The sequence below is a fragment of the Centruroides sculpturatus genome, unplaced genomic scaffold (genome assembly GCF_000671375.1).
Source record: "Centruroides sculpturatus isolate CEXI.00-Female unplaced genomic scaffold, Cexi_2.0 scaffold588, whole genome shotgun sequence".
In the NCBI taxonomy this organism is placed as follows: domain Eukaryota; kingdom Metazoa; phylum Arthropoda; class Arachnida; order Scorpiones; family Buthidae; genus Centruroides; species Centruroides sculpturatus.
Genome location: NW_019384816.1, coordinates 345167 through 369501, shown reverse-complemented (window position 1 = coordinate 369501; position 24335 = coordinate 345167). Strand labels below are relative to the sequence as shown.

The 24335-nt window shown below is 30.4% G+C and overlaps 4 protein-coding genes across 4 annotated transcripts; 2 read left to right on the top strand and 2 right to left on the bottom strand.

Annotated features, from left to right (window-relative positions):
• The first annotated feature begins 6290 nt into the window (after positions 1 to 6290).
• On the top strand, positions 6291 to 11048 carry LOC111629843 (zinc finger protein draculin-like). Its single transcript, XM_023373753.1, has 4 exons — positions 6291 to 6312; positions 7078 to 7229; positions 8258 to 8321; positions 9185 to 11048. Exons 1-4 carry the CDS (start codon positions 6291 to 6293, stop codon positions 10876 to 10878), a joined length of 1932 nt encoding a protein of 643 aa, XP_023229521.1. The 3' UTR covers positions 10879 to 11048.
• An 893-nt stretch (positions 11049 to 11941) lies between these two features.
• On the bottom strand, positions 11942 to 18157 carry LOC111629853 (astacin-like metalloprotease toxin 3). Its single transcript, XM_023373765.1, has 7 exons — positions 18042 to 18157; positions 13874 to 13995; positions 13726 to 13799; positions 13544 to 13619; positions 13343 to 13466; positions 12704 to 12879; positions 11942 to 12632 (listed from the first exon to the last, which is right to left on the bottom strand). Exons 2-7 carry the CDS (start codon positions 13956 to 13958, stop codon positions 12388 to 12390), a joined length of 780 nt encoding a protein of 259 aa, XP_023229533.1. The 5' UTR covers positions 13959 to 13995; positions 18042 to 18157; the 3' UTR covers positions 11942 to 12387.
• Positions 17631 to 18963, bottom strand: LOC111629852 (zinc finger protein 728-like). Its single transcript, XM_023373764.1, has one exon. The coding sequence runs from the start codon at positions 18799 to 18801 to the stop codon at positions 17953 to 17955; it is 849 nt and encodes a 282-aa protein (XP_023229532.1). The 5' UTR covers positions 18802 to 18963; the 3' UTR covers positions 17631 to 17952.
• A 1209-nt stretch (positions 18964 to 20172) lies between these two features.
• LOC111629842 (dorsal-ventral patterning tolloid-like protein 1) lies at positions 20173 to 22604 on the top strand. The gene is made up of 6 exons (XM_023373751.1): positions 20173 to 20220; positions 20624 to 20708; positions 20792 to 20925; positions 21083 to 21320; positions 22201 to 22308; positions 22384 to 22604. Exons 2-6 carry the CDS (start codon positions 20651 to 20653, stop codon positions 22602 to 22604), a joined length of 759 nt encoding a protein of 252 aa, XP_023229519.1. The 5' UTR covers positions 20173 to 20220; positions 20624 to 20650.
• The last annotated feature ends 1731 nt before the right edge of the window (positions 22605 to 24335 follow it).

Sequence of the window (24335 nt, the reverse complement as noted above, 5' to 3'; positions counted from 1 at the left end):
TATGTATATGATGTAAGCCGTTCACAGCCCGGTACACGTATTTGTAAAATCTAAGTGACTCGTACAACATGGAATTCATATAAAACGGAATTATCAACAGTGTTATAGGGGGGTCGACTTGTATGTATTTAAATATTTTTATGATAAGAAATTTTCTGCAAAATTAGTAAAAATAAAATCGATTTTATTAAATTATTTGCTTAGAATTTCTTTGTTTTTAAACAAAACTTTGTAAACTCTAAAATAGATTTCAAGAAAGAAGCAATAAAAGAAGAAAAATGTGACATTAAACACGGCATAAAATCAGAATGTAAAGTTGTTTTGAAAAGATTGGATTTTAAAGTAAAAACTGAGGATTGTAAACAAGTTTATCTTCCAGATAAATATGAAGATTTAAAGGTATGTGATACAAATTTGCAATGTTTTACAGTTAAATATGCATATTTGATTCTCTGAGTTATCGAAGAAAATAGCTAAATATAACCAGTTTCATAAAATTGTGAATTTAGCAAATAATCCGTATTAAACAGCAGTTGTTGGACTATATTTATAGTTAAATAAGTATAACATTTAATACTTATTTACAGTTTTAGCTCTGTACAAGGCTTTACTATTTACTTTATTTGCGTACAAAGAACGTGGCTTGACATAGAACAGGCAAGCGACTTAGACGTAATTTATTTTTGAGGCCAATCAAAAGAGCGGTGGTGGTAAACGGATTACCACTTTAATTAATAATTGAAGTAATAAAATATACAAAAATACTTGAAAGCAACATGAATTAGTCATCACCTTCATCCTTTATATGTAGGATCGCTTCTGGTGTGACATATTTGAGACAGACAAGCCATGAAATGTTTGAGGTTTAGAGTCGTTCTCAAACGAGCTTTTTTAAGCTCAAATCTTTACCAATTCAACAATTTGGCTATATATTTCAGTTTATTCGCCTGCAATTTGAAAAAAAAAATTGTAGACCTATAAATTCTTACGCCATCTCGAGAAAGAAGTTAGATAGATTAAAAGTAATACAAGACGTGGAAACCGTGCAGATAGAAGGCCCCGATAAACTGTATAGGAATGTCCAATGCAAATTGAAAGTCATGTTATTTCAATTCAAAATGTTCTTCCCAAAAGGTGTTAGATGACCGGTGCGACTTTATTGTCGACAGGAAACGTATGATGTACAGAGGCAGACCACTACAAATTTGAGGTGGAAAGCATATATTTTAAATTAAATAAATCAAAAATATGATTAAAATTTGCAGCCTGGCATTGTGACAATGTCACGATAAATAATTGCTGATATACTTTGCAGAATTGTTAATTTTCTACANTTTATTATGTTTTTATTTAAAAAATCACGTGACAACGGTTAATCGGGCCTTCAGTTAATAAGTTTCCGATTTTCACCTACATAACTCTGTTCTCGAGATTAAAGAAAGACAGTCGAGCAGACTGCCTATAACGGGAATCTACAGAACTAAAATTTAAATAAGTTATCTATTCCAGCCCAGTTAATATCACAAGTGAGGTCAGGTAACTGCTGCAAATGATAACCAATAAATCTATATCTATATATATTTATAAAAATGGACATGTATGTCCCTATATTTTACTTTTCCGCCAAAACTACACATCGCACGTGAATGGTGTTTGTATGTGGTAGTAGCCTCAAGTCTCCATTCGTGCACCAGGGGGTTGTGTCTCGATAGCTATAAGGCTGCGTGAGATATGGGGCTGAAAGTGGTTGAAAGTTGTTTTCTATTTCGAATTTTATGTTCGAATTTAATTCGAACAATATTCGGATTTGAATTCGAACATAAAATTCGAATATTGGGTCGATTATAGAACGATTGTAAACGTTCCAGAAACGTTGAAAATAGTTCGTTTGACTGGACGTGAACAGGAGACGTTCAGAAATAGAATCGGGACCAGGTCTCTAATTAGTCTGGACGCGGGGGACCTAATTCTTGTATTCTGTGAAAACGGGTAAGATTGGCTATAATGTAATTATCTTAAACTTCACTATACTGTAGTTACTTTTTGCCCACAAATAAAAACCCAGCGAAGCGGGTCCTTGCAGCTAGTAGTAAATAAAATTAAATAAATCTAAATCTAATAGCGTGATAAAGGGTCCTGGAGACACTGTCTCACTAATTACTGTTTGATAGCTTGTATATGTAGACGTGATGGATCCTTTCGGGTTCTGTTGACTTCTCTTACTTCGAAATCGTAACATTTTCTCTCACAGTCATGAATTTAAGTAGACAAAGTTCATTTTAAAATGTTAGAAGTAGTAATGTAAACGTAGAAAGCTTGCAAGTGACGCTTTAAAACAGTGTTTCTCAATCTCTAACGAATCGTCGCTCCCTTCAATAAAACCGTTACGGGTCATTCTAAGTTAAGAGGTACTCACTGATTAAGAGATGTGGCCACAACATAAATGTTAGAAATTTAATCTAATTATGTAACATTTTTATTGAAACAACTAATTTGTGCATATCTGCAAGGTGGCCAGTCAATTTATTTATTTTATCTTGTTTTATGAATGACCAGGGGAGATACTCAATACAGGGGGAGACTAGTTGTACAGGGTAGGATACTTTATGAACAGAGGAGAGATTTTAACATTGCTTTATGAAAGAAAATAGACTTTTTTTTTTTAAGAATCAACTTTATTTATTCATTTTCTAATTATTAAATTATCAGACTGTTTATTTTCAAGCAGCCTGTTAATATCTTCATTCTGAGGAGGTGACAGTAGCAGTGGGTCTTCATTATCCGAAATAGGAAGGGTTGAGGATTCATTACTTATGACTTGAAGTGCTAAAAGACATCTACGATTCTTTGCTTTTTCTCTCCACAATTTTCTAGCTTTTCGCTGTTTTGGGGGGGGTCATTTGGTTCACAGTCTTAACAATTCCTTTTTCTTTCTTCTTTTGATACTTTTCACATTCATTAAAAGGGTCATTTTTTATGCATTGGTACCTTAATCTTTCTGCTACACGTTTTTTTTTTTTTAGGCGTTCTTTATATGTCATTTTTTTTCTTGCTAACATTCTGTAAAAGACATATTATACCATAATTAAATGTATGAGATAGGCTAAAAGAGTAAAAATGTATATTGACTAAATTACGGAACGACGGTTTACGTGTTATCCATAAAAATACTCTGATCTGACGTTTTTATCTCCCCTGGACATAAAGTCTTACCCCTGGAATCTTAAAAGGCAGGGGAGATAATTTTTCGTTAGAAAACTGAAATAATCGTAACAGTATTTATCGTACATAATTAACAAATAAATATGAGAATCTATGCACAAATAACAGAATCGGTTAGGGGACAGGCCAGGGGAGATATATTTTTCATGTTTGAAGTACTATTGTGACTAAATTAAGTACATTTAAGTAATGAATTTAAGTGACCATAAAGAAGATGGTGAGTTTTGAGAGATAATAACATTATTTCAAACAAATTTTGGAAAAAAATGTGATATTTTCTCATGGACGTTGAAAGTACCTCTTAACTTAGAATGACCCATATACGTATTTAGATTAGGATTATGGATTTTCAATCTATTCCATTTATTAACTCGATATTAACAAGTTACTACATAGTTTATTTGTATGGGTAGAGGTTTGCAGCATAAAATAAATACTGATAGAACGAAATACCTTTTAATGTAATTCCACGTGTTGTGGTTGTATAAACAATTATAATTACTGCACGTGTTTGGTGGATTATTATCATTTTAATAGATAATTTATTAATATCGAAAAATTACGTTTATCACATCAAACGCCTTACCCTTTACGTGTAGACCGACATTTAACAACTGTGACAATGTAATAGGGTTGTACTTAGTTTCAATTATAAAATTGCCGATGGTAATTTAAATATTTAAGAATATATAGAAGAATAGAATAAAGAAGAGTGTTTTGAATTCTTTAATAGATTGCTCTTCAGTTATAATCCGACAAGACACACAGAACTTGTAGAAAGAAGACTACGATCTAAACAAGGGAATTAGGGGGTTTATATTGGCTACACGACTAGAAGTTTGACCACATTACTGAAGTAGTCATAAAATACTAAATTAATTTTAACCAATAAATAAATATATAGTGTATTTATATATAATTTACGATACAATTTTTATAATTACATTGCCCATTTAATAACTGTTGGAAAAACTTTGAATTGTGTTAAAGCATATATTTAAATTTCAAAAAAGTAAATACAGTAACAATTTAACTTTAGATAAAGCAATGAAATAACATTTTAAGCGACTTTAAAAAATCCAGCAACCCGTAGAAATAAATAATACGGCGGATATTTGCTACCCCATATTACGTCTATAAGCGGATCCCTTTTGTTAGTAATTGGCATTTACAGTTCTTGTTTTAACGCTTATTAGAATCTGATTAATTAATAATTTCTATTCGAAATGACAAGAGTTCAATAAACGAGCGTGATTTCATAATAGCCCAAAGGCGCTATTATGAAATCCTTGGGGAAAACACACTCCTTTAAGAAACTATTGTGATTCTCCTTCGGAAAAATACACTCCTTTAAGGTCATGCCATCAGGGCATATAACGTAAAAATTGAAATATTTATAATTTTTTTAGCACTGTTTTAGAAAACATTCAAGTTACGCGCCTTTATTTAAACGAGAAAGTGTCTTTTTAATAATATAAAGCCTTAAATTGCTTCGCAAATACGTAACTTACGGTTGATTAAAAAAATTAATTACTCGCTTAATATAGTCGATTATAATAGATTAAAGATAAATAGAAAACTTGCAGTAAGGCATTTCGATCAAATGCTTTAAAAATTTAGCAATGAGTCGTGTAACTTTTCCATCGAAATCTTAAACTGTGCAAGAATTTGCATTTAGGTCCCTTAATTAATTAGGTTTGGGAAATTAATAAAACAAATACATTTATTTTGGGCTAACCTTCCACATGGGCCCTGTGCTGGTTCACTTATTGAACCTGCCTAGTTACGGCACTGTTCAGATCAATCTGTTAGATTTAATTTTAAAAACTTTTTATATTAGTAATTTTTATAAAATGGCAAAAATATCAATTTTTGAGGGTTGTGATCAGCTTTATAAAAGGTTAGAAATGCTAATAAGGAGTAGTAAAATTTTCACTTACTGTAAATATTCACAAGTCGATGTTAGGAACAATAATTGCTTACCATATAACACGTGGGTTTTATAGCTAGAAATTATCACGTGGGCTGTAGAAGTAACACCACTCGACTTTCTTAACGTCGGTTTGTACTCGTTTGTTTAGTATTATAACACTAACAACACTACGTTTCAGTTTGTTACTTACTTTCGGAATAACCTTAACGAAAAAATTTATTAATTGATATTGATTAATGATATTCTATTCAACCACAAGAGGTAAGTGATTCGAATTATTCATTTATTTATGCAAATATAAATTTCAACTCCACTGTTTTAAAATCTTTCTTTTATTGAATACGCAGTGTTAACAAAGGAAAGTATTCTAAACTGAGAAAATGGAGATAAAAGAAGAGTTAGATACAAAAGATTTCGATTTTACTTTTGAAACAAGTAAAGAAAGTTTTAAAGTTGTATTAAAGGATTTCAAGAAAGAATTAAATACGGATGATAAGAAGTTTTGTAGAAGAATTAAATTAGAACCTTTAAAATGTGAAAACGAGAATGATACAGGGGTGAGTAAAAAGCATTGTTCTCTGTGATAAAAAACACATACCTGTGGGAAGGTTTGACGATAGGGAAGAAAGTATAGGCAAATTTTACATAGAGTAACTTTGAAGGACTATATTTCGAGAAGGGTTACGTGTAGAGGCATGGTTTCTTTGACTTTTTCGCTGCTTTGAGTATGTTCTGCTGCTCTGTTAAAGGTCTCAACCGTCTTATTCGGAGCTTGAATTAAGCCCTCTGGGAACTAACGTTGCTTTCAGGACGAGAAAAACGAGTAAAATATTAAAATACATTATTTTTATAAATAATAGTCGTTATGCTGCATTCATTTATTCATAAGTTTAATCTGATAAATGGATTTTCTACAGAATTAAGAAAATCATAAATAATAGTCGTATGAGCTTTAGATCGAGATAGACTCGTCATTGTAAAAGACAAGAGGAAAAAGCCATTTTGGCAGTTTCCTATAAAATTTGACATTTTGGCCATAGTGTTCGTTTTCTATAAATTAAGCGTCATTTGCAAACTTTCTACGTTTGCATTATTCTTTCGAAAATGTTAACATGAACTTTATTCATTTAAATTCATGCCAACCAGAGAAAATGTCGGTACGATTTTGATAAGAGGGAAGTCGACACGAACCGGGACGGATCCATTGTCTTTACCGATGTGAAGTGTCAACCAGATGTAAGATTAATGCGACAATTTTGTCATAAAAAGATAGTGTCGTGATAAGTTCAAGAAGCTTCCACGTGCGGGAGAGTGAAACGGGTAAAGGCAGTCGAGTTCGACCTTTGAACTCGAGCACAACTCTAGTCAAGTACGCTTCTATAGTCAATGAGTTACGCCTGAGATTGACGATAATCGAGAAGTTATCGTCAGAAGGAAGGAAACATGAGGTAATCCCTCATCGACAAATAAGAAAAGAACCTTTATCGTGTCATTAGATTTAGATTTATTTAATTTTCTCCACTAATTATCAGTTATCATTTGTAGCAGGTACATAATTATAAAAAAACTATATTTATTGTAAGCCAAAGCTAAACTTATTATACAGTTGACCCCCCCTATAAAACTGTTGATTATTCCGTTTTATATGAATTCCATGTTGTACGAGTCACTTAGATTTTACAAATTCGTGAGCCATTCACAGCCCGGCACACGTATTTGTAAAATCTAAGTGACTCGTACAACATGGAATTCATATAAAACGGAATTATCAACAGTGTTATAGGGGGGTCGACTTGTATGTATTTAAATATTTTTATGATAAGAAATTTTCTGCAAAATTAGTAAAAATAAAATCGATTTTATTAAATTATTTGCTTAGAATTTCTTTGTTTTTAAACAAAACTTTGTAAACTCTAAAATAGATTTCAAGAAAGAAGCAATAAAAGAAGAAAAATGTGACATTAAACACGGCATAAAATCAGAATGTAAAGTTGTTTTGAAAAGATTGGATTTTAAAGTAAAAACTGAGGATTGTAAACAAGTTTATCTTCCAGATAAATATGAAGATTTAAAGGTAAGTGATACAAATTTGCAATGTTTTACAGTTAAATATGCATATTTGATTCTCTGAGTTATCGAAGAAAATAGCTAAATATAACCAGTTTCATAAAATTGTGAATTTAGCAAATAATCCGTATTAAACAGCAGTTGTTGGACTATATTTATAGTTAAATAAGTATAACATTTAATACTTATTTACAGTTTTAGCTCTGTACAAGGCTTTACTATTTACTTTATTTGCGTACAAAGAACGTGGCTTGACATAGAACAGGCAAGCGACTTAGACGTAATTTATTTTTGAGGCCAATCAAAAGAGCGGTGGTGGTAAACGGATTACCACTTTAATTAATAATTGAAGTAATAAAATATACAAAAATACTTGAAAGCAACATGAATTAGTCATCACCTTCATCCTTTATATGTAGGATCGCTTCTGGTGTGACATATTTGAGACAGACAAGCCATGAAATGTTTGAGGTTTAGAGTCGTTCTCAAACAAGCTTTTTTAAGCTTGTTTGAGAACGTATATTTCAGTTTATTCGCCTGCAATTTGAAAAAAAAATTGTAGACCTATAAATTCTCACGCCATCTCGAGAAAGAAGTTAGATAGATTAAAAGTAATACAAGACGTGGAAACCGTGCAGATAGAAGGCCCCGATAAACTGTATAGGAATGTCCAATGCAAATTGAAAGTCATGTTATTTCAATTCAAAATGTTCTTCCCAAAAGGTGTTAGATGACCGGTGCGACTTTATTGTCGACAGGAAACGTATGATGTACAGAGGCAGACCACTACAAATTTGAGGTGGAGAGCATATATTTTATATTAAATAAATTAAAAATATGATTAAAAATTGCAGCCTGGCATTGTGACAATGTCACGATAAATAATTGCTGATATACTTTGCAGAATTGTTAATTTTCTACAAAATTACTTTTAATGCACTTTTCTAAACTATCTAAAATTACAAAATAACGGATTTTAGATATACAAACTTATAATAATTTTCTTTTGTATTCTTATTTGTATTATTTATAAAGCCTGTCAAGAATGAATTCTCTATTCCCGACGAATACTTTAACAGGAATGAAATGAATATCCAAAGTAAGTAACACGTTACATGTTTATTTTAAAAATGATTTTGTAGATCAGTCTCCATATTTAATTAACCAATATATCACTGAATAGTTTCTACCTTTTCATATTTGTATGTTTATATTATTATATTCACTTATCTGCATGCATATGTCTAAAAAAATATATAAATCTTTGATAATATAATTATACATTTAATGTGGTACTCATATGGCATTTACATACGCACTGGCATACATTTACATGTGGTACAACGTTAATATAAATAATGGCTTTAAATGCTTATATTCTAAATTTTAGATTAACAAACACAAGATTTTTAAAAAAAACTACACTAGTATTAATATATTGGATTATTATTATATTGTATTGGAAATTATTTAGCCATTGTTGTTAAAGTTATATAAGAATTAATTATATAGTATGTTAAAACAGTTAAATTAATAATGTAGTAATATAGTAGACCCCTATAACACGGTAGATACGTTCAGTTTTATATGAATTCCGTGTTTTACGAGTAACTTAAATACATGAGCCAATCACAGCCCGGCACGTGTGAAGTTTAGGGACTTACGGCTATTTGAAAGGTTTTCTTCCATAAAATTAATCGATTCTAGACTAATTTGATTCAAAATTTCCAAAACTCCGTGTTATACGAATCCGTATTATATGAACCCGTGTTATAGGGGGTCTCTACTGTACTACGAAAAATTGTTGCCTTTAGGTAACGAAACGTTACATTTTTTTTTCATTATGATAAATACACAAGTTTTCTTAAAGTTTACAAGTTTACTTAACATAGTTTCAATATTCAAATTTATGTTTATTAAAATACAATGGGTATTTCATTGTTACTTTTTATAAATTTTCAGTTAATGAGGAAGAGCTAAGTCAGGAATATCATATTCTCTCCAATACAAAAAAAGGAATGCATAAAAAATATGATATCGAGAAGAGGAAATTCATTCGTTCGGTTCGAAAATGCAATAAAATCCAAGCAAAGATTAAAAGTAAATATTTCAGGGTTATGATTAGATCTCATTGTAAACAAAAATTCTCATGTGATTTATGTAAACGAAATTTTCTAAATAAGGGAATATTACAAGCACATCTGTTCTTCCATATTGGTAGAAAACGATTTCAATGCAACGCCTGCAATCAGAAGTTTATGTGGCAATTTCTTTTGCGAAAACACGTGAAAGAACACAACAGTAAAAATCACGTGAAGTCATCTCAATGTGACATTTATGATAAGCGACTTACCTCAAAGTATCATTTACAGAGACACAACATAACACACAAATTAGTATCTAATTATTGTAAGTTATGCAAAAAAGAATTTCAAAATAAATCCAGTTTGAAATTACACAGAAAAAGACACGGAGAAATCCAACCTTTCAAATGCGATATTTGTAGTAAGAGTTTTAAATACAAATCGTCTTTAAACAGACATTTAAACATTCATAGCGAATGTAATTATTTTTGTGACATATGTAACAAATCCTTTAAAACTAAACGTTATTTGGAACGTCATAAAGTCGTTCATAGAAATGACTTTAACCATTCTTGTCAGATTTGTAAGAAAAGTTTTAAATCACAAGAGCATTTAAGAGAACATATTGTTATACATAGAAATAAAAACAAGTATCCTTGCAATATATGTAACAAAAATTTTAAAACAAAACGATATTTGAGACGTCATAAAATCATTCATAACATTGGAAATAATTATTTCTGTGACATATGTAAAACGGGTTTTAAACATAGAAGTACTTTTCAAAGACATCGCCTTGTTCAGCACGAAAATATATTTTTATGCGTATATTGTACTAAACCATTCGAAAGTAAAAACATGCTAAAAGCACATTCGAAAACTCACATAGAAAAGTGCGATATCTGTAAAAAGAAATTTGCATGTAAATCCCATTTAATCCGTCATCAGAGAATTCATTTTGATATAAAACCGTTTCGTTGTGAGATATGTAGCAAAAGTTTTACAACTAAATTTGGATTAAAACATCACGAAACTATTCATAATAAAGACAATTGTCCTTATGTTTGTCAGATATGCAAGAAAGATTTCCGTTCTAAAAGAAGTTTCTTGAAGCATCAGTCTGTTCATGTAAAACGACCACATCCTTGCATTAATTGTAAAAAGAGTTTCGAAACTGAAAATAAATTGAAATTGCACTTACAATTTTCTTGCTCAAAAATACACCCCAAACCTCTACCTTACCAATGTAATATATGTAAACAGATTTTTTCGTGTATTACTGATTTGGAAAAGCATCTAGTTAGTTACAATTATCAGACACATTTCCGTTGTGACATTTGTAGAAGGAAATTTTCAAGAAAACTCGAATTCCAGACTCATCAGAAGAAGGCTCATCCCACAGAAGGAAAATATCAATGCAAAATTTGCGAAAGAACGTTTAAAAAACAACATTGTTTAGATATTCATATGCGTACAAATATTGATTTAACCGTTAAAAAATGTGATGATTGTGATAAAAAGTTCTGTTCATTTAATGCCTTAAAACTTCACGTGCGAAATCATCTTTTGTAGTAGAGTTTCTCACGTGAAATGCGTTGAAACAATTTAAATAATTATAATATTTTGTTTATATTAATACAGTAAATATATTTACTTATAAAATATGTAGAAATCTTAAAAAATAAACCTTAAAAATTATAGTTTTATGTCTATCATTTCGTTTATAATAACTACATTTAAAGAAATGTTGCTTTAAAGATGTATTCTTTGATCGTTATGTTGTTCTATTTCTATTATTATTCAAATTAATTCTAAGTGTAACTCGTAATAAATCAATAATCGATTTCCTTCCTTGTTTCGCATTGTTGTTTGCAAACAAATAAAAAGGGAAAGAAAAGACAACTCATATGGCAAAATTTCAGGAAATCAAGAATCAGTTACCAAAGGATGATTGATTATATGCTAATTATGAAGCTCGATAGTCATACATTAATAACGAAGTTGCGGCTGAAGTTTCCATCTCTCAAACGTGAACGCCCAACGTCGAGCGCCTCTATTTTGTAAGCGGCACTCGACGTTCGACGTTCACGTTTGAGAAATAAAAACTTCGCCGCAACGTCTCTAATAACAATAAAACACTTTGTGCATGCTTGGGAATCAGTTCCACAATTATTTATGAAAATAGCTTTGACGACCGGATGGCACAGAGAGTTAAGGATACCGTTTGGGGACTTTTCAAATCCTTGCACACAATTCTAGGAATATCTCACGAGCCAGATATGTCGGTCCTCAAATCTTGCTACTTCATTGCGTGCCTGGTAGAACCTACGATTCATGTATTATAAAACCACTCTTAGTGCCATCCGGGTAGGATGTATCAACAATGGATAACATTATTTAGTTTCTTATACACCCATTTATTTTAAATTCTAAAAAACAAATTTATATATCTTGTTTTAAATTTTTCTTAATATTTAGTTTCTTTTCAGTTGATTAGTAAAAATTAATAACGAAAAACAAATTCATAATTTATTCTCTGCACATTTTTAATGCCTACAGAGTTCTTTTTAAACTTTATTTTCGATATGAGCAAAAAGCACTTTCTGTTGGCCCATTATGGATTTAGCCAGGCCCACTATGAAGCGGCCGAATGGTGAGGGTCCGAATATCCTGATGAACCACCATAAAAATTCCTCGGGTTCATCCGAATCCTGACCTCTCAGCAGTCCACCTCAATCGCTCTGCCATTTAGCTGCATACGAGGTGTACCGAAAGTCAGTTAACCATTACAAATACGAAATGTCTTGTCCTATTCAAATATTTTGTTACTTCTTACCCATGTTTTCTATGAACAATTTTAACTGATTTTTGAGCCCGGATATAGAGCAAAACTTGTGATTTTAAAGACTTTTTAAAATTTATATAAAATTAATATGAAAACATTCCACTTTTATTAGTATAAGTAAATAATATAATGAAATCTCAGCATAAAATAATATTAAATAATCTTAAAACATAAACAATGATAAATTTATATTTTTAGAAAAGTGCAGAGTAAGAACTTACATAAATCAATTTCATTTATGATTTTTTATTCGAATTATTACAATTATATAACGTATTTATACGAAATATATCACTTTTGCTCAACCCTGGTTTACTGCTGATGTTAACGAGCCTTACACCCGGTCTTTTAGCTATCATAGTTCTGCTGCGCCCGTCCTTTGAGAAAAATCTTTCTCCATACAGCATTATGGAAGTATAATCAAAATTATTTAATATTCGCATTTGATGTGGCCCAAACTTAACGAACTGCGATTCCATATCTGCAATGCATTAAACACACGTTTTAATTCATGTATTTCGCAAATAAATGTTGAAATGAAAATACTCTTACGTGGTTTTATATTCTCCCAAAGTATTTTTATGTATTCATCTCTGTCGGGTCGATTCTGTTCGTGGTAGAAGCCAACGATGTGATTCAATTCATGAACTATGGTTCCAAAATACATGCAACCATCTGACAGTGATACGGAATGTTCGCCTTTATCTCGACCCACTGAAGCGTAACATCTGAAAGTATATTACAGTAGAGCGTCGTTTATCCGAAAGAATTCCAGTTGGCAAATTTAAATTTTCGTTAGTGCTGTGGCGCTGCAATCTTCGTCTATGTCTTGGGCTACTCAAATATTTTACGTTTTTCATACTAAATTAACTTCTGAAGTATAATTTTTTTTTTTTTTTATATTTTTCAATATATTTATTTTGTTTGTACAAAATAAAGAAATAATTTTTAACGATACAATAGTCACGATTATTATTTTAAAAAGTTTACGTTAGGCTTAACATCGACGAAAATTCAACGCAAAGCGACACGCAATGGAGAAAAATTTCAGGATTGGATAGGTTAATGTATTTTTTCGTGTATAATCGGTTATCCGAACAACCCCAGTCCCCAGTTGATTCGGATAAACGATGCTCTACTGTACTTCTAATAATTTTGCTTATATTTTATTGAGATTTTTGCTGAACTTACCCAGGTCCTTTGAAAATTCTTACGAAAGTTTCTTCGTTGGTTCTCTCTATAAATCGAATACAAGTACTCCTTTGGAAATTCATCATGGCTGCTTTTATTAACCATTTAGTTTTGTTAGAACTTACTAAAAGTTTTAAAACAAAAATATTAAAAGATACCCATTTAGAAAGATTTTTAAAACAGTATAAAATAAACTTTTACGCAGTTCTTCTTCAATTACGTATGGTATTATTCCTTCAGGCCACAAATCAGAACTTTTTGGAACTGCACCCCGTATCTGAAAACGTTTAATTACAGCGATTCATTTGGAGAAATAATTATTATTTTATATTTACATCATCAGGTTTAATTTACAATTCTACACCGTCTATACTATTACTTACAAAATCAATATCTCCAATCATATCGCCACCAGAAAGATCGGGATTTTGCAAGGCAAGATCAGCATCTGCCGAATCTATTTAAAATTTAATTTTGCAAGTTAATTTAAAAAATTAAATTATTATTAACGATTAGTGGTTGCAACCTTACCTTCAGAATACTCCTGATTCACATTTTCAAAGTTTTGAAGATTTGTAAAGTTAGAAAAGACTAAGAAGATTGCTAAACAAATCATTTCCCAAAAGTTACAACTCGATAATGGGCATATCGCTCTGTAATAAAGATAATATATTCTGTATACAGATGCACTTTGGTTTATAGAATGTGCATATTTTGTTATCTTTTTGAAATAAATGCAGAATAAACATTTAGATAACTTTATAATAATGATTACTTTCCAATATTCTTTATACAATACGTTTTTGAGAATACAAAAAACGATTGAAATTGAGAAATCTGAAGGCTGTAGAGCCGAGCAATTAAGTTCATCCTCAGTTCTGGTGACACAAAATCGAAAAACTCCTAAAATTTTTCGGATAGTCCGCTATAGCCCCTTCGGCTATAACGGACCCGTTACTTACAACCCAGCCAGACTCACCCACGATGAGCTTGATAGTAAGGTCCTAGCAGCAGTTGCAGGCACGTTTGAGGTAGATGATGTACTGTATGTACTGAGGTATGTACTGTACTCTGCTACAAATTTCAAGGCAACCTTAATAAAACGAACAGTTTTTAAATGCACACACTACAATATTCTCTATCCTTGAAGTATTTTGAAAATTTGAATGTGCAGGATTTTATTTTTTTTTTTCAGAACCATGTACAGTATCTCAAAATTGGCAGATGCAGTGCAGTACTCTTTTGCTTTGCACCATTGAAAACGGAAATTTTAATCTATNTGGCAATGTTTGTAATTAATTATTATAAAATGGCCAAAAGCTTAATTTTGAGGCTGGTGGTGCGTTTTTAATAAGAAAAATTTGTAAATGCTAATAATAAGGAGGAAAATCGTAATTCATTCCGACTCTATTCGAGATACGACACACGATATCTCCGTTTATTTCCCCAACCCGTTCACCTTTAAACAAGAAAATTAAACAGCATCAACCCCCTAATACAAAACCTCCCTGCAAAATATCAAAAATTTTCGATAAAAAGCACAGAAGTTATTAAACTTCAAACAAGGTGAACAAAGTCGTGCCCCACACTTACACACACACTAACACTAACAGAAAATATTCCGAATTTTTTCGACGTTTTAAGGTGTCCTAAATCCAAAAATGTATAAATATTGGAGGTGAGATTGTTATTTTTTTTTTTTTTGACCGATCGCCATACATTTCCTCTGTTATATATAACTGCTGAGAAAATAAACATTACAGTATTTAAAATGTTTGCTCTAATACTCAAATTAGTACTGTAGTGCCTTGCCCCTGTACATCATACTTTTCCTTGTATACAGGTGTTGTGCCGGTCGTCTATCTAACACATTTCCCGGATAAATTTTTGACAGTGGGAATTTATAGGTCTACAGTTTATTTTTTCAAATTACAGTTTAATCGCTACAGTTAACTCTTGAATAATGAAAACAAATTATTTATCATATCGTTCATAATTTGTATCAAACATCATTAATATTTAGTGACCCATGACCCTTTCTTGTTTAGAAACAGAAATGAATAACATAGTAGAAATACAGTCGACCCCCCTATAACACTGTTGATAATTCCGTTTTATATGAATTCCATGTTGTACGAGTCACTTAGATTTTACAAATACGTAAGCCAGGCTGTGAACGGCTCACGTATTTGTAAAATCTAAGTGACTCGTACAACATGGAATTCATATAAAACGGAANACACACTACAATATTCTCTATCCTTGAAGTATTTTGAAAATTTGAATGTGCAGGATTTTATTTTTTTTTTTCAGAACCATGTACAGTATCTCAAAATTGGCAGATGCAGTGCAGTACTCTTTTGCTTTGCACCATTGAAAACGGAAATTTTAATCTATCAGAAACATTTTTATTTTTATTTTGTCTTTTAAGGTAAAATAGTCGCTGTAAATATGTGAAAAATTTTGTTATAGATGCGAAAATACTTGCATTGGCCAACTCTGGCTATGCCACTACCAACTTTAATTAGTTGTAACCCCACCAACAAGGGTCCACGTCCAATAACCAGGCAAGGCTAGCTACGGGTTGGGTTTTTTTACTACAGGTTCTCAAGCCAGAAGCCAGAACCCCAAGCCTAGTGTGGAGTCTGTCAAAGATCCCAAGCCTCAATTGGATCTCTTACTGGTTCCTAAGCCACGATTCTTCACATTTTACTGATTAAATTCTCGAAATTTGCTGTTGATGGCTGCTATTGTAGCATCTGGCAGTTTATAGTGCAATTCATTGACGTTGCTAAAGGAACTATAATATTGGCAAAATATTTCTGATCTGGAATCTAGAAACTTTCTCTTCTAGCGGGCCAATAGAACCATGGAGCAGATTTTTTACCATGATGCATTCAATTAATCAATACATCATGTTCTATTGAAAATTCAAAAATATTCCCAATCCACCAGTTATCGTCACAGATTCAAGCAACATACTCTCCAGGTTTAAGATTTTCCACTGGCACAGTAAATAGGAAAAGTCTGGTTTTTATCATTTCGGTCAATATGACTATAAGCTTTAATTGACAAACATTTTGCTATAATTATGCAGAACAACAATGTAAATTTGAATATAAAAATGTTAACAGTGGAATGCTGGGAATTTTTTGTAAATTATATAAGTGGTTTCTCTTAATAAGCTATTGTTGGAGCATGAACTGTTACGATTGGACCTACTGAAGAGGCCTTCCATAGCGAAATGCATCTAGGAGGTTTATTAATGTAAATAAAAGTTTTCTTTGCAAGTTGATCTCCTTTTTACCTTTCTTTCACTTTGTATCAACAATGAATAAAAAAGATTAATGTTTTAAAAAATTTATTTGAAGTTATAAAATATCCATAAGTCAGAGGAGAAAGAAAAATATATTTATGTATTTTACAATTACATAAAAAGAAGAGAAAGCAGGGGTTAAAATAAGCCGGCAACAAGGGAGTAGGTCTGTAATGATTTGGGGTGTTTTGGATGGGGAAGTAAAACTGATTTAGTATTTGTTGACAAAAATAAGAACTCAGAAAAGTATCAAGAATTATTGCATAATAATATGATTACATTTGGTGCATTAATTTGAGGTCATAAATGGAAGTTTAAACAAGATAATGCTCCCATTCATACATCAATGTCAACAAAAAATTGATTTAAAAAAGAAAACATTGATGTAATTGACTGGCCATCACGTAGTCCAGATTTAAATTCCTATGAAAATTTATGGAGGATTTTAGCAGCCACTGTTTATCAAAATGGGAAACAATATGAATCTGTAAATCAATTGAAAATTGCAATAATGGATGCGTGGGATAAAATTAAAGATGAACAATTAATAAAAATTAATAAACTCCATGCCTAACATAATCTTTCAAGTAATTGTAGCCAAAGAGGGTGAAACCAAAAATTAAAAGTGTTTAAAATATATTTAAAAATTATTTTTATGTAATTTTAGAAAGTGTACTGGTACCTATACTTATAACAAGTTAAAAGTTAAAAACTATGATAACTTCTATCATATTATTGTTAAAAAATAAAAAAAAGCTTGAAAATGATATTCTTGTAATCATTTTAAAACATATTAACTGTTTTCTATATAAAAAATTTAAATAAATTTTGAAAAAAAAACAAAAAACAAAATTTGTGGTGTTCCTATAGACTGTATATCGCAAGCATGACTATTTAAAGGCATTTCTTTTTTTAATGGAAAAGCTCATTAATTTGGAAAAAATCCTATGACTCTCCAGAAAACAATCACCATAGATTTAAAAATTTATGATTGACTTAAATCCCCAAGTTGCAAAGGTACACTTTTGTTTACACAAATGCTCTTTTCAAAGAAAATGAAGTATTACAACTAATAAAATTCCTACAGCACATTTAGCAAATTTGCACACATTATTCCATCTGTCACTCTATCTCATTTAAAATAGGGTGACAGATGATATTGACAGATGAAATGAGGGTGACAGATGATACAGTTGATATTGATGAAGTGCAAGATAGTCTTTCATTGCTTCAACTACACAGATATTACACATTTCAATACAAGTTTTCAGATAACTTGACAAAATCTGCATACCTACATATTTTCATGTTGAATGGAGCTATGTCTTACTAATGTACTTTTATGTTTAAAACTCTTCTCACATATTTCACAAAAATACTTACGTTTATCGCTGTGTACTAATTTATGAGCATATAAACAGTTCCTTGTTTTAAAACGTCTTTTACAGATCTTGCAATAATAATTATAATCATCACTGTGTGTTTCAACATGAGTCTTTAAACTCCGTTGCGTTTTAAAACTTGATTTACAAATCTCACAAAAATAATTATTTTTATCATTATGAATGAGTTTATGATTTGCCAAACAGGATTTTGTTTTAAAACTTCTGTTACACATGTGACAAGAATATTTATATTCTTCACTATGAGTCTCATTATGAGTTTTTAAAGCCTTTCTTGTTTTAAAACCCTTATTACAAATATCACATTTGAAAGGTCGGTCTTCACTATGCGTTACCAGATGACGTCTCAAATTACATTTCCACTTAAATTCTTTCTTACATATCTTACAAATATAAGATAAATGTGTTTTGTGGTGCATCTTTAATCGGCTCATTGTCATAACGCGTTTATCACAAATGTCACATTGAAAGGGTTTCCACTGTTCCAGAGGTTCTAGAAGACATTTTGAAGATGACTGTAAGTGAACTTTCCTATTAATTTCAATTTGATTTTCATTGCTGTGCTTTTTCTGGTGTCTTCGCAAAAGAAATTCCCACCAAAACTTCTGATTGCAGCTTGTGCAGCAGAATTGTTTGTTTCCAATATGAAAGAATAGATGGGCTCTTAATACTTTGTAATTTATGAAAGTCTGGGTACATAAATTACACGTAAAATTTTGTTTAGAATGAAATGAGCACATAACCTTCAAGTATTTCTTTTTAATATTTCCTTGGATTTCATTGAATTTTCTAATTGAAGAAATGAATCTCTTCCTGTTCTGATATTTGTAACACTTTGCTCTTTTCAGATTGTGCTGTATATCATCATCTTCACTCTGTTCCTTTTTCTTAACTGAAAATTTAAAAAATAAATAATAAAAAATTTAACATTTCGTAAAAAACCGGACACAACCCTGATCTGGGAGTAAACCTCACCAGGATACGTGTGACGTCACTTCGATGACATCCTTACACCAATCTTTAACATTACAGGTTAATTGTTTTACTATGATGAAGATTAACAAGGCTGTTTTCGAGAATGCTTAAGGCTTTTCTCTTTTTTTTTCTTAACTTCCTTCCCTTCTATTCTTGTCAATTTTCTAGTTTATTTATTCGTTTTAGCGCCATAAAAATAAATATTTATTCATTTTTATCATTAAAAATCTTTCCCTCATTTATCGTCATACTTGAGTTTTATACTCTTTTATAAATAAATAACGTTTATATTCCAGCATTTTTTTTTATAAATGACTTAAATTAGAGCATAAATATTAATTNTGTATTTTATTTATTAATGCATTTTTAATAATATATGGTTATTAAGGATCTATTTTAAGCTTACAAACAAATAAATTTTAGTTTTTAATATAGTACAGACAAAAGTAATCTGAATTTACGAATTCACGTACAGGTAGCTCTCGGTTTACGCCGGTTCAATTTACACCGATTCACAATAACGCCGTTGCACAATTCGTGATTTTTCTGTGTAATTCCCCGATTTTCCCTTTGCCAGACTGATTTTCGTTTCAGTATTGATGTATTTACCGAGCCACGACATTGTACATTCGTTAAAACAAAGATTTTTATTGAATATATTTATTTTTTCTGTTTAATATTATTGGGTATGTATACATTTGCATTAAATTAATATTAAAATACTAAACGTTTAGGTACCCACGAGTCAAGTTATCAAACTTAATAGTCTAATAAATGGCGTCCGAATCCATACCGCCATTGTATTTTATGATGAAATACATTTTAAAAATTAAATTTATCTGTACTTTGTATTATATTGTATTAATAAACAAAATAATTTGCTTATTTTTCACTTATGTGGAACCTAACCCTATACCTCAGTGTAAATATGAGTTCGTTTTACGCCGGCTTTTGTAGGAACGGAACTGCGTCGTAAACCGAAAGCTACCTGTACTGTAAATACAGTACATACTTGTAAATGTATATATTTTAATATGATTTTATGTGCTTTAAATGCTTTTCTAGTGATATTACGACTTCAATATTTGTGGCGGACAGACGTAAAGTCGAATAAAATGACTTAAACTTGATTTTTACTTATACTTTTTTGACAAACGACGTAACTCGAAACGACGTAAGTCGAGGTATACCTGTATACTTTTTTTTATATGATTAATCAGAGTTTTTGGTCAATTTTATATACTTATTATGCGTGATTTTTATACTTTTTTTAAGCGTTTCTTCTAAATTTTTTATGCTTATAAACCCGCACTCTAATTATTATTATTATTATTATTATTATTATTATTATAAAGATTCAATCAATGAAAAATAATTTAATATTTTAAAACTGGAATTTCGACATGGAAATTTTCCATTGCAATTTTTATACATTTACTTTACGAAAATCAACAGCTGCAAAAATGATTATATTATCAAATTTTCCTATAGAAATTTTGATTAGAGAACTATAAAAATATTAATAAGATAACTTCAGTAACATTCATTATCTCGATAATTCATAAACATTAGACATTTTTTATTCAGGGTCAAACAGAAACTTAACTGGAAAAGATGCTCTCAACAATTGTCTTATTTATTTTATTTCAGATGATATTTAATTTTTCTAAAGGTAATTAAATTTTTATTCATATATATATAAAAAAATATAAAATATATTTTATTCTAATTCTTTAATTTCAACTATATTGTTAGCATGTGATCCAAATAAACCGTTGGACATTACCGTTTCGAAAAAGGGTGACATTTTCAGCCCGGGATACGAAAAAAATGAAAAGTATCCTTTGAATACGAGATGCATTTATTTTCTTCATACCGAACCCGGAAAAGTAAATACAGTATTTAAATATGAACTGACCCGAAATTCAGTTAACCCAGTAAATACGTTTTCTTACGCCTCGGTTAACTGACTTTTAGGTCACCCTTAAATATAAAGAATTACTATAAATTTACAATATTTTCTTTTGCATATTTTTTTTATAATAGAGTATTCGTTTAAAGTTTATCGATTTTGATGTCGAAAGTACCGAATCCTGTGGAGGAGATTCTTTAAGAGTTTTCGAAGGTCACGATATGGAACATGGAGCCCATGGAATTTTTTGTGGAGATTCTACTCCTGAAGATATTTTATCTATAGAAAATGAGTTATTTATTGTGTTTTATAGTGATTTTATGATAAATAAACGTGGATTTCACTTTACTTACGAACCAACTGAAGATGAATGTAAGTATTACGTATTGTTCTGTAAAGCTATCAGCATGTAGATTGACGTCATTTATGAGGATTCTTATTATGATTTTTACCGTAATTTACTTTAAAATGTGTATAAACAGTGAATATACAAACCCGATTTTTAATTAATTAACTAATTAATTAGTAATTATAATAAATTGGCATGCACGATAAGCAGAAATTGTGGATTCGAGTTCCTATTCCATTCCTATTCACTTTGTCCAGAAATTCTAAATTAAAAAGTAATTTATTATAATTATTAAAATTATTACCAGATGGCTTCCTAAATGCCTTTTCTTGTCAAATTATTTTATAACTAATTATTAAATTAGCCTTATTATAGCCCGATAATAAAGTAGACCGTTTATCGTTACTTTAGGCTAACAATAAGACAAGAGATTCTCACTCTACACTTTAGATCCGAACATTCTCAAAACGTTTGTGCCGCCGCTTACGTTATTTGAGACTAGGAACCATGATATCATTTATCTTGCGCAGTTTATATAGGAATGTAAATCCCATCCTTTATTATTCTGGCTATCAGGACTAAAAATTCTTTCTGATATAGCTCATGGTATAATGAATGCTGTGTATACAACAACTCTGTTTCATTGTCTTTACTTTCCGTCTTGCGAACACAGACATTTCCGTTTCTAGGCATTAAGACGTGAGCCTACCCGAACTCAAACCCAAATCCTAGAGCAGAAGCCTGCTTTACTCTGCCGCAACTGTCTACTGTTAATTTTGATTTTATACACAATATAATTTTTATAAAAAGATGAGTGTCTTCATCCCAAAAACTTCATAAATAATCACCACTGGATCAGCATATTTTGTAATAAACAATATGAAAACTTATTGTATTTTTCAGCCCTTTGCCCAAATGATCTGGAATGTAAGAACAGAAGATGTGTTAGCAATTCAAAAGAATGCGATGGTGTAGATGATTGTGGAGACGCTACCGATGAAGAAGAGTGTGGTAAAATTCAAGAAATATAAATAAATTTAGTATCCATATTTACACACGTCGCCAAATAACAATTTTCTTCGTCAGAACATTCGATTGTTGAAGCCGAAAAATGTGGAGAACCAACAATAAAACCATCAGAACACGATTACGGCCGTATAGTAGGTGGATTTGAAGTTACTCCTGGAAGTTGGCCCTGGCAGGCAGACATTCAGTTCGATTTGATACATCCTAGTGGCCATATCTGTGGAGGAAGTCTTATAAATAGCCAATGGATAGTGACAGCTTCTCATTGTTTCGAGCAGTGAGTATAGTACTGTACATATATTTATTTATTTTATAATTAAAAAAGCATTTTATTATATTTTAATAAATTATAATTGATAAAGATCTTCTTCTTCACTTTTTCCTCCTTCGAAATGATATCGCAAGGTCAAACAAAGTCACACCGTGTCAAGTATACGGCGACGCATCCATACAACGCTAAGACGAAACGCTGGATGAATGATGTGCATTTTTATAAATAGACACGTTAATAAATAACATTATTTATCACCTTAATTCAATTTAGAATTAATATTTCATTAAATCTTTAATGCGATGAAGTGACCTAATGATGAAAGATTATGAAACGGTGAATAAAAAAAAATCAAAATAATGCACATCTTTACGTGAAGAAATGCGCTTTGCAGTGCTTATTTTTATAGTAATTTACTTGATATTGTTTAATCAAAAAATTTGCATAAATGGAATAACGTGTAAGCTAGAAACTTACATTGGCTGTATGGATGATTTATGCAAGATGCTTCATTCTTACACGATAATATTGTGCTCCTATCGCCATTTTCATCGTTATATCTTCTACATGCATTCTTTATATATATATATATATTTGCATTCTTATCGTACGTTATCTATCGGCGCGCGCGTTTCGCGTCGCGTCGCGTCCGATTTCTCGCATCAATATTTTCCTCAGTTCAGAAGTGATTTTTACAATTGCTTTCAACTTTTTTTTACAAATTTTATACAAGAAATCTTTCCGGGTATTTGTAATTTATCTTACATTCTTCCTCATTCTCGTGAATAATAGATTATTTTTTCTCTTTTCAATTTTCTTTATATGCAGTTTTCATTGCGTAAAATGTGATTTTTATCATTATTTTTGCGTATTTTCTCAATTGTTTTTTTTGTGATTTTTAGATAATTAATTTTTTAAAATTATTTATCAACTGTTGAGGTTTTATAAATTAAATTAAATTGATAACGTTATAAATCATATCGTCGTCATCATGATAATTAATATTTTATCATTAACAACTAACATAAAATTAATGCTCATGTTCAATTAAATGATGTTTATGGTAATCAGTAGCCAACATTCTCACTCATTACGTGACTTCTATTTTAATTTTACTTTAAAAAAAAAGATAATTATGAATTAAGAATCATTTATACCTTTTTTATTTGAATTCTTATCTGCCTACACGCGCGTTGATCGCTTACGTTCGCGTCGCGCCAATATATACAAAACACCTAATTTTATCTAATTTAATTTGATTTATTCCTCGAATATTTACGTATTTAACTAAAATGTAATCATTACTTATGTAAAAATAAATTTTTTTAACGTTTAAACTTCATAAAAACGCCAAGTTAACACGAACAGACAGACCGCCAGACAGGCAAGTCATCTACAAAATCATGCTTCTCACAGCAATAACAATGTAAAATTGTGCCTTATAGGCATATATATATATTAATAAATAAATAAAAATAAACAATGACAGCTTACAACATAACAAAGATTAATTTTAAAAATAAATAATTGTTTTACTCAATAAAATTAATGATAATTAAAGTTTATTGTAGTTAAGATTAATTAATTACTTTTTAATTTAATTTACAAATATTATTATTATTTTTTTTTTTAATGATTCTTCTATCGCATCTTACGACTTACCATAAATCATTTGTAGTAATTTTTTATGTTAATGACGTTTATATATTAATTTAATTTAATTTAAATATTAAATTAAATA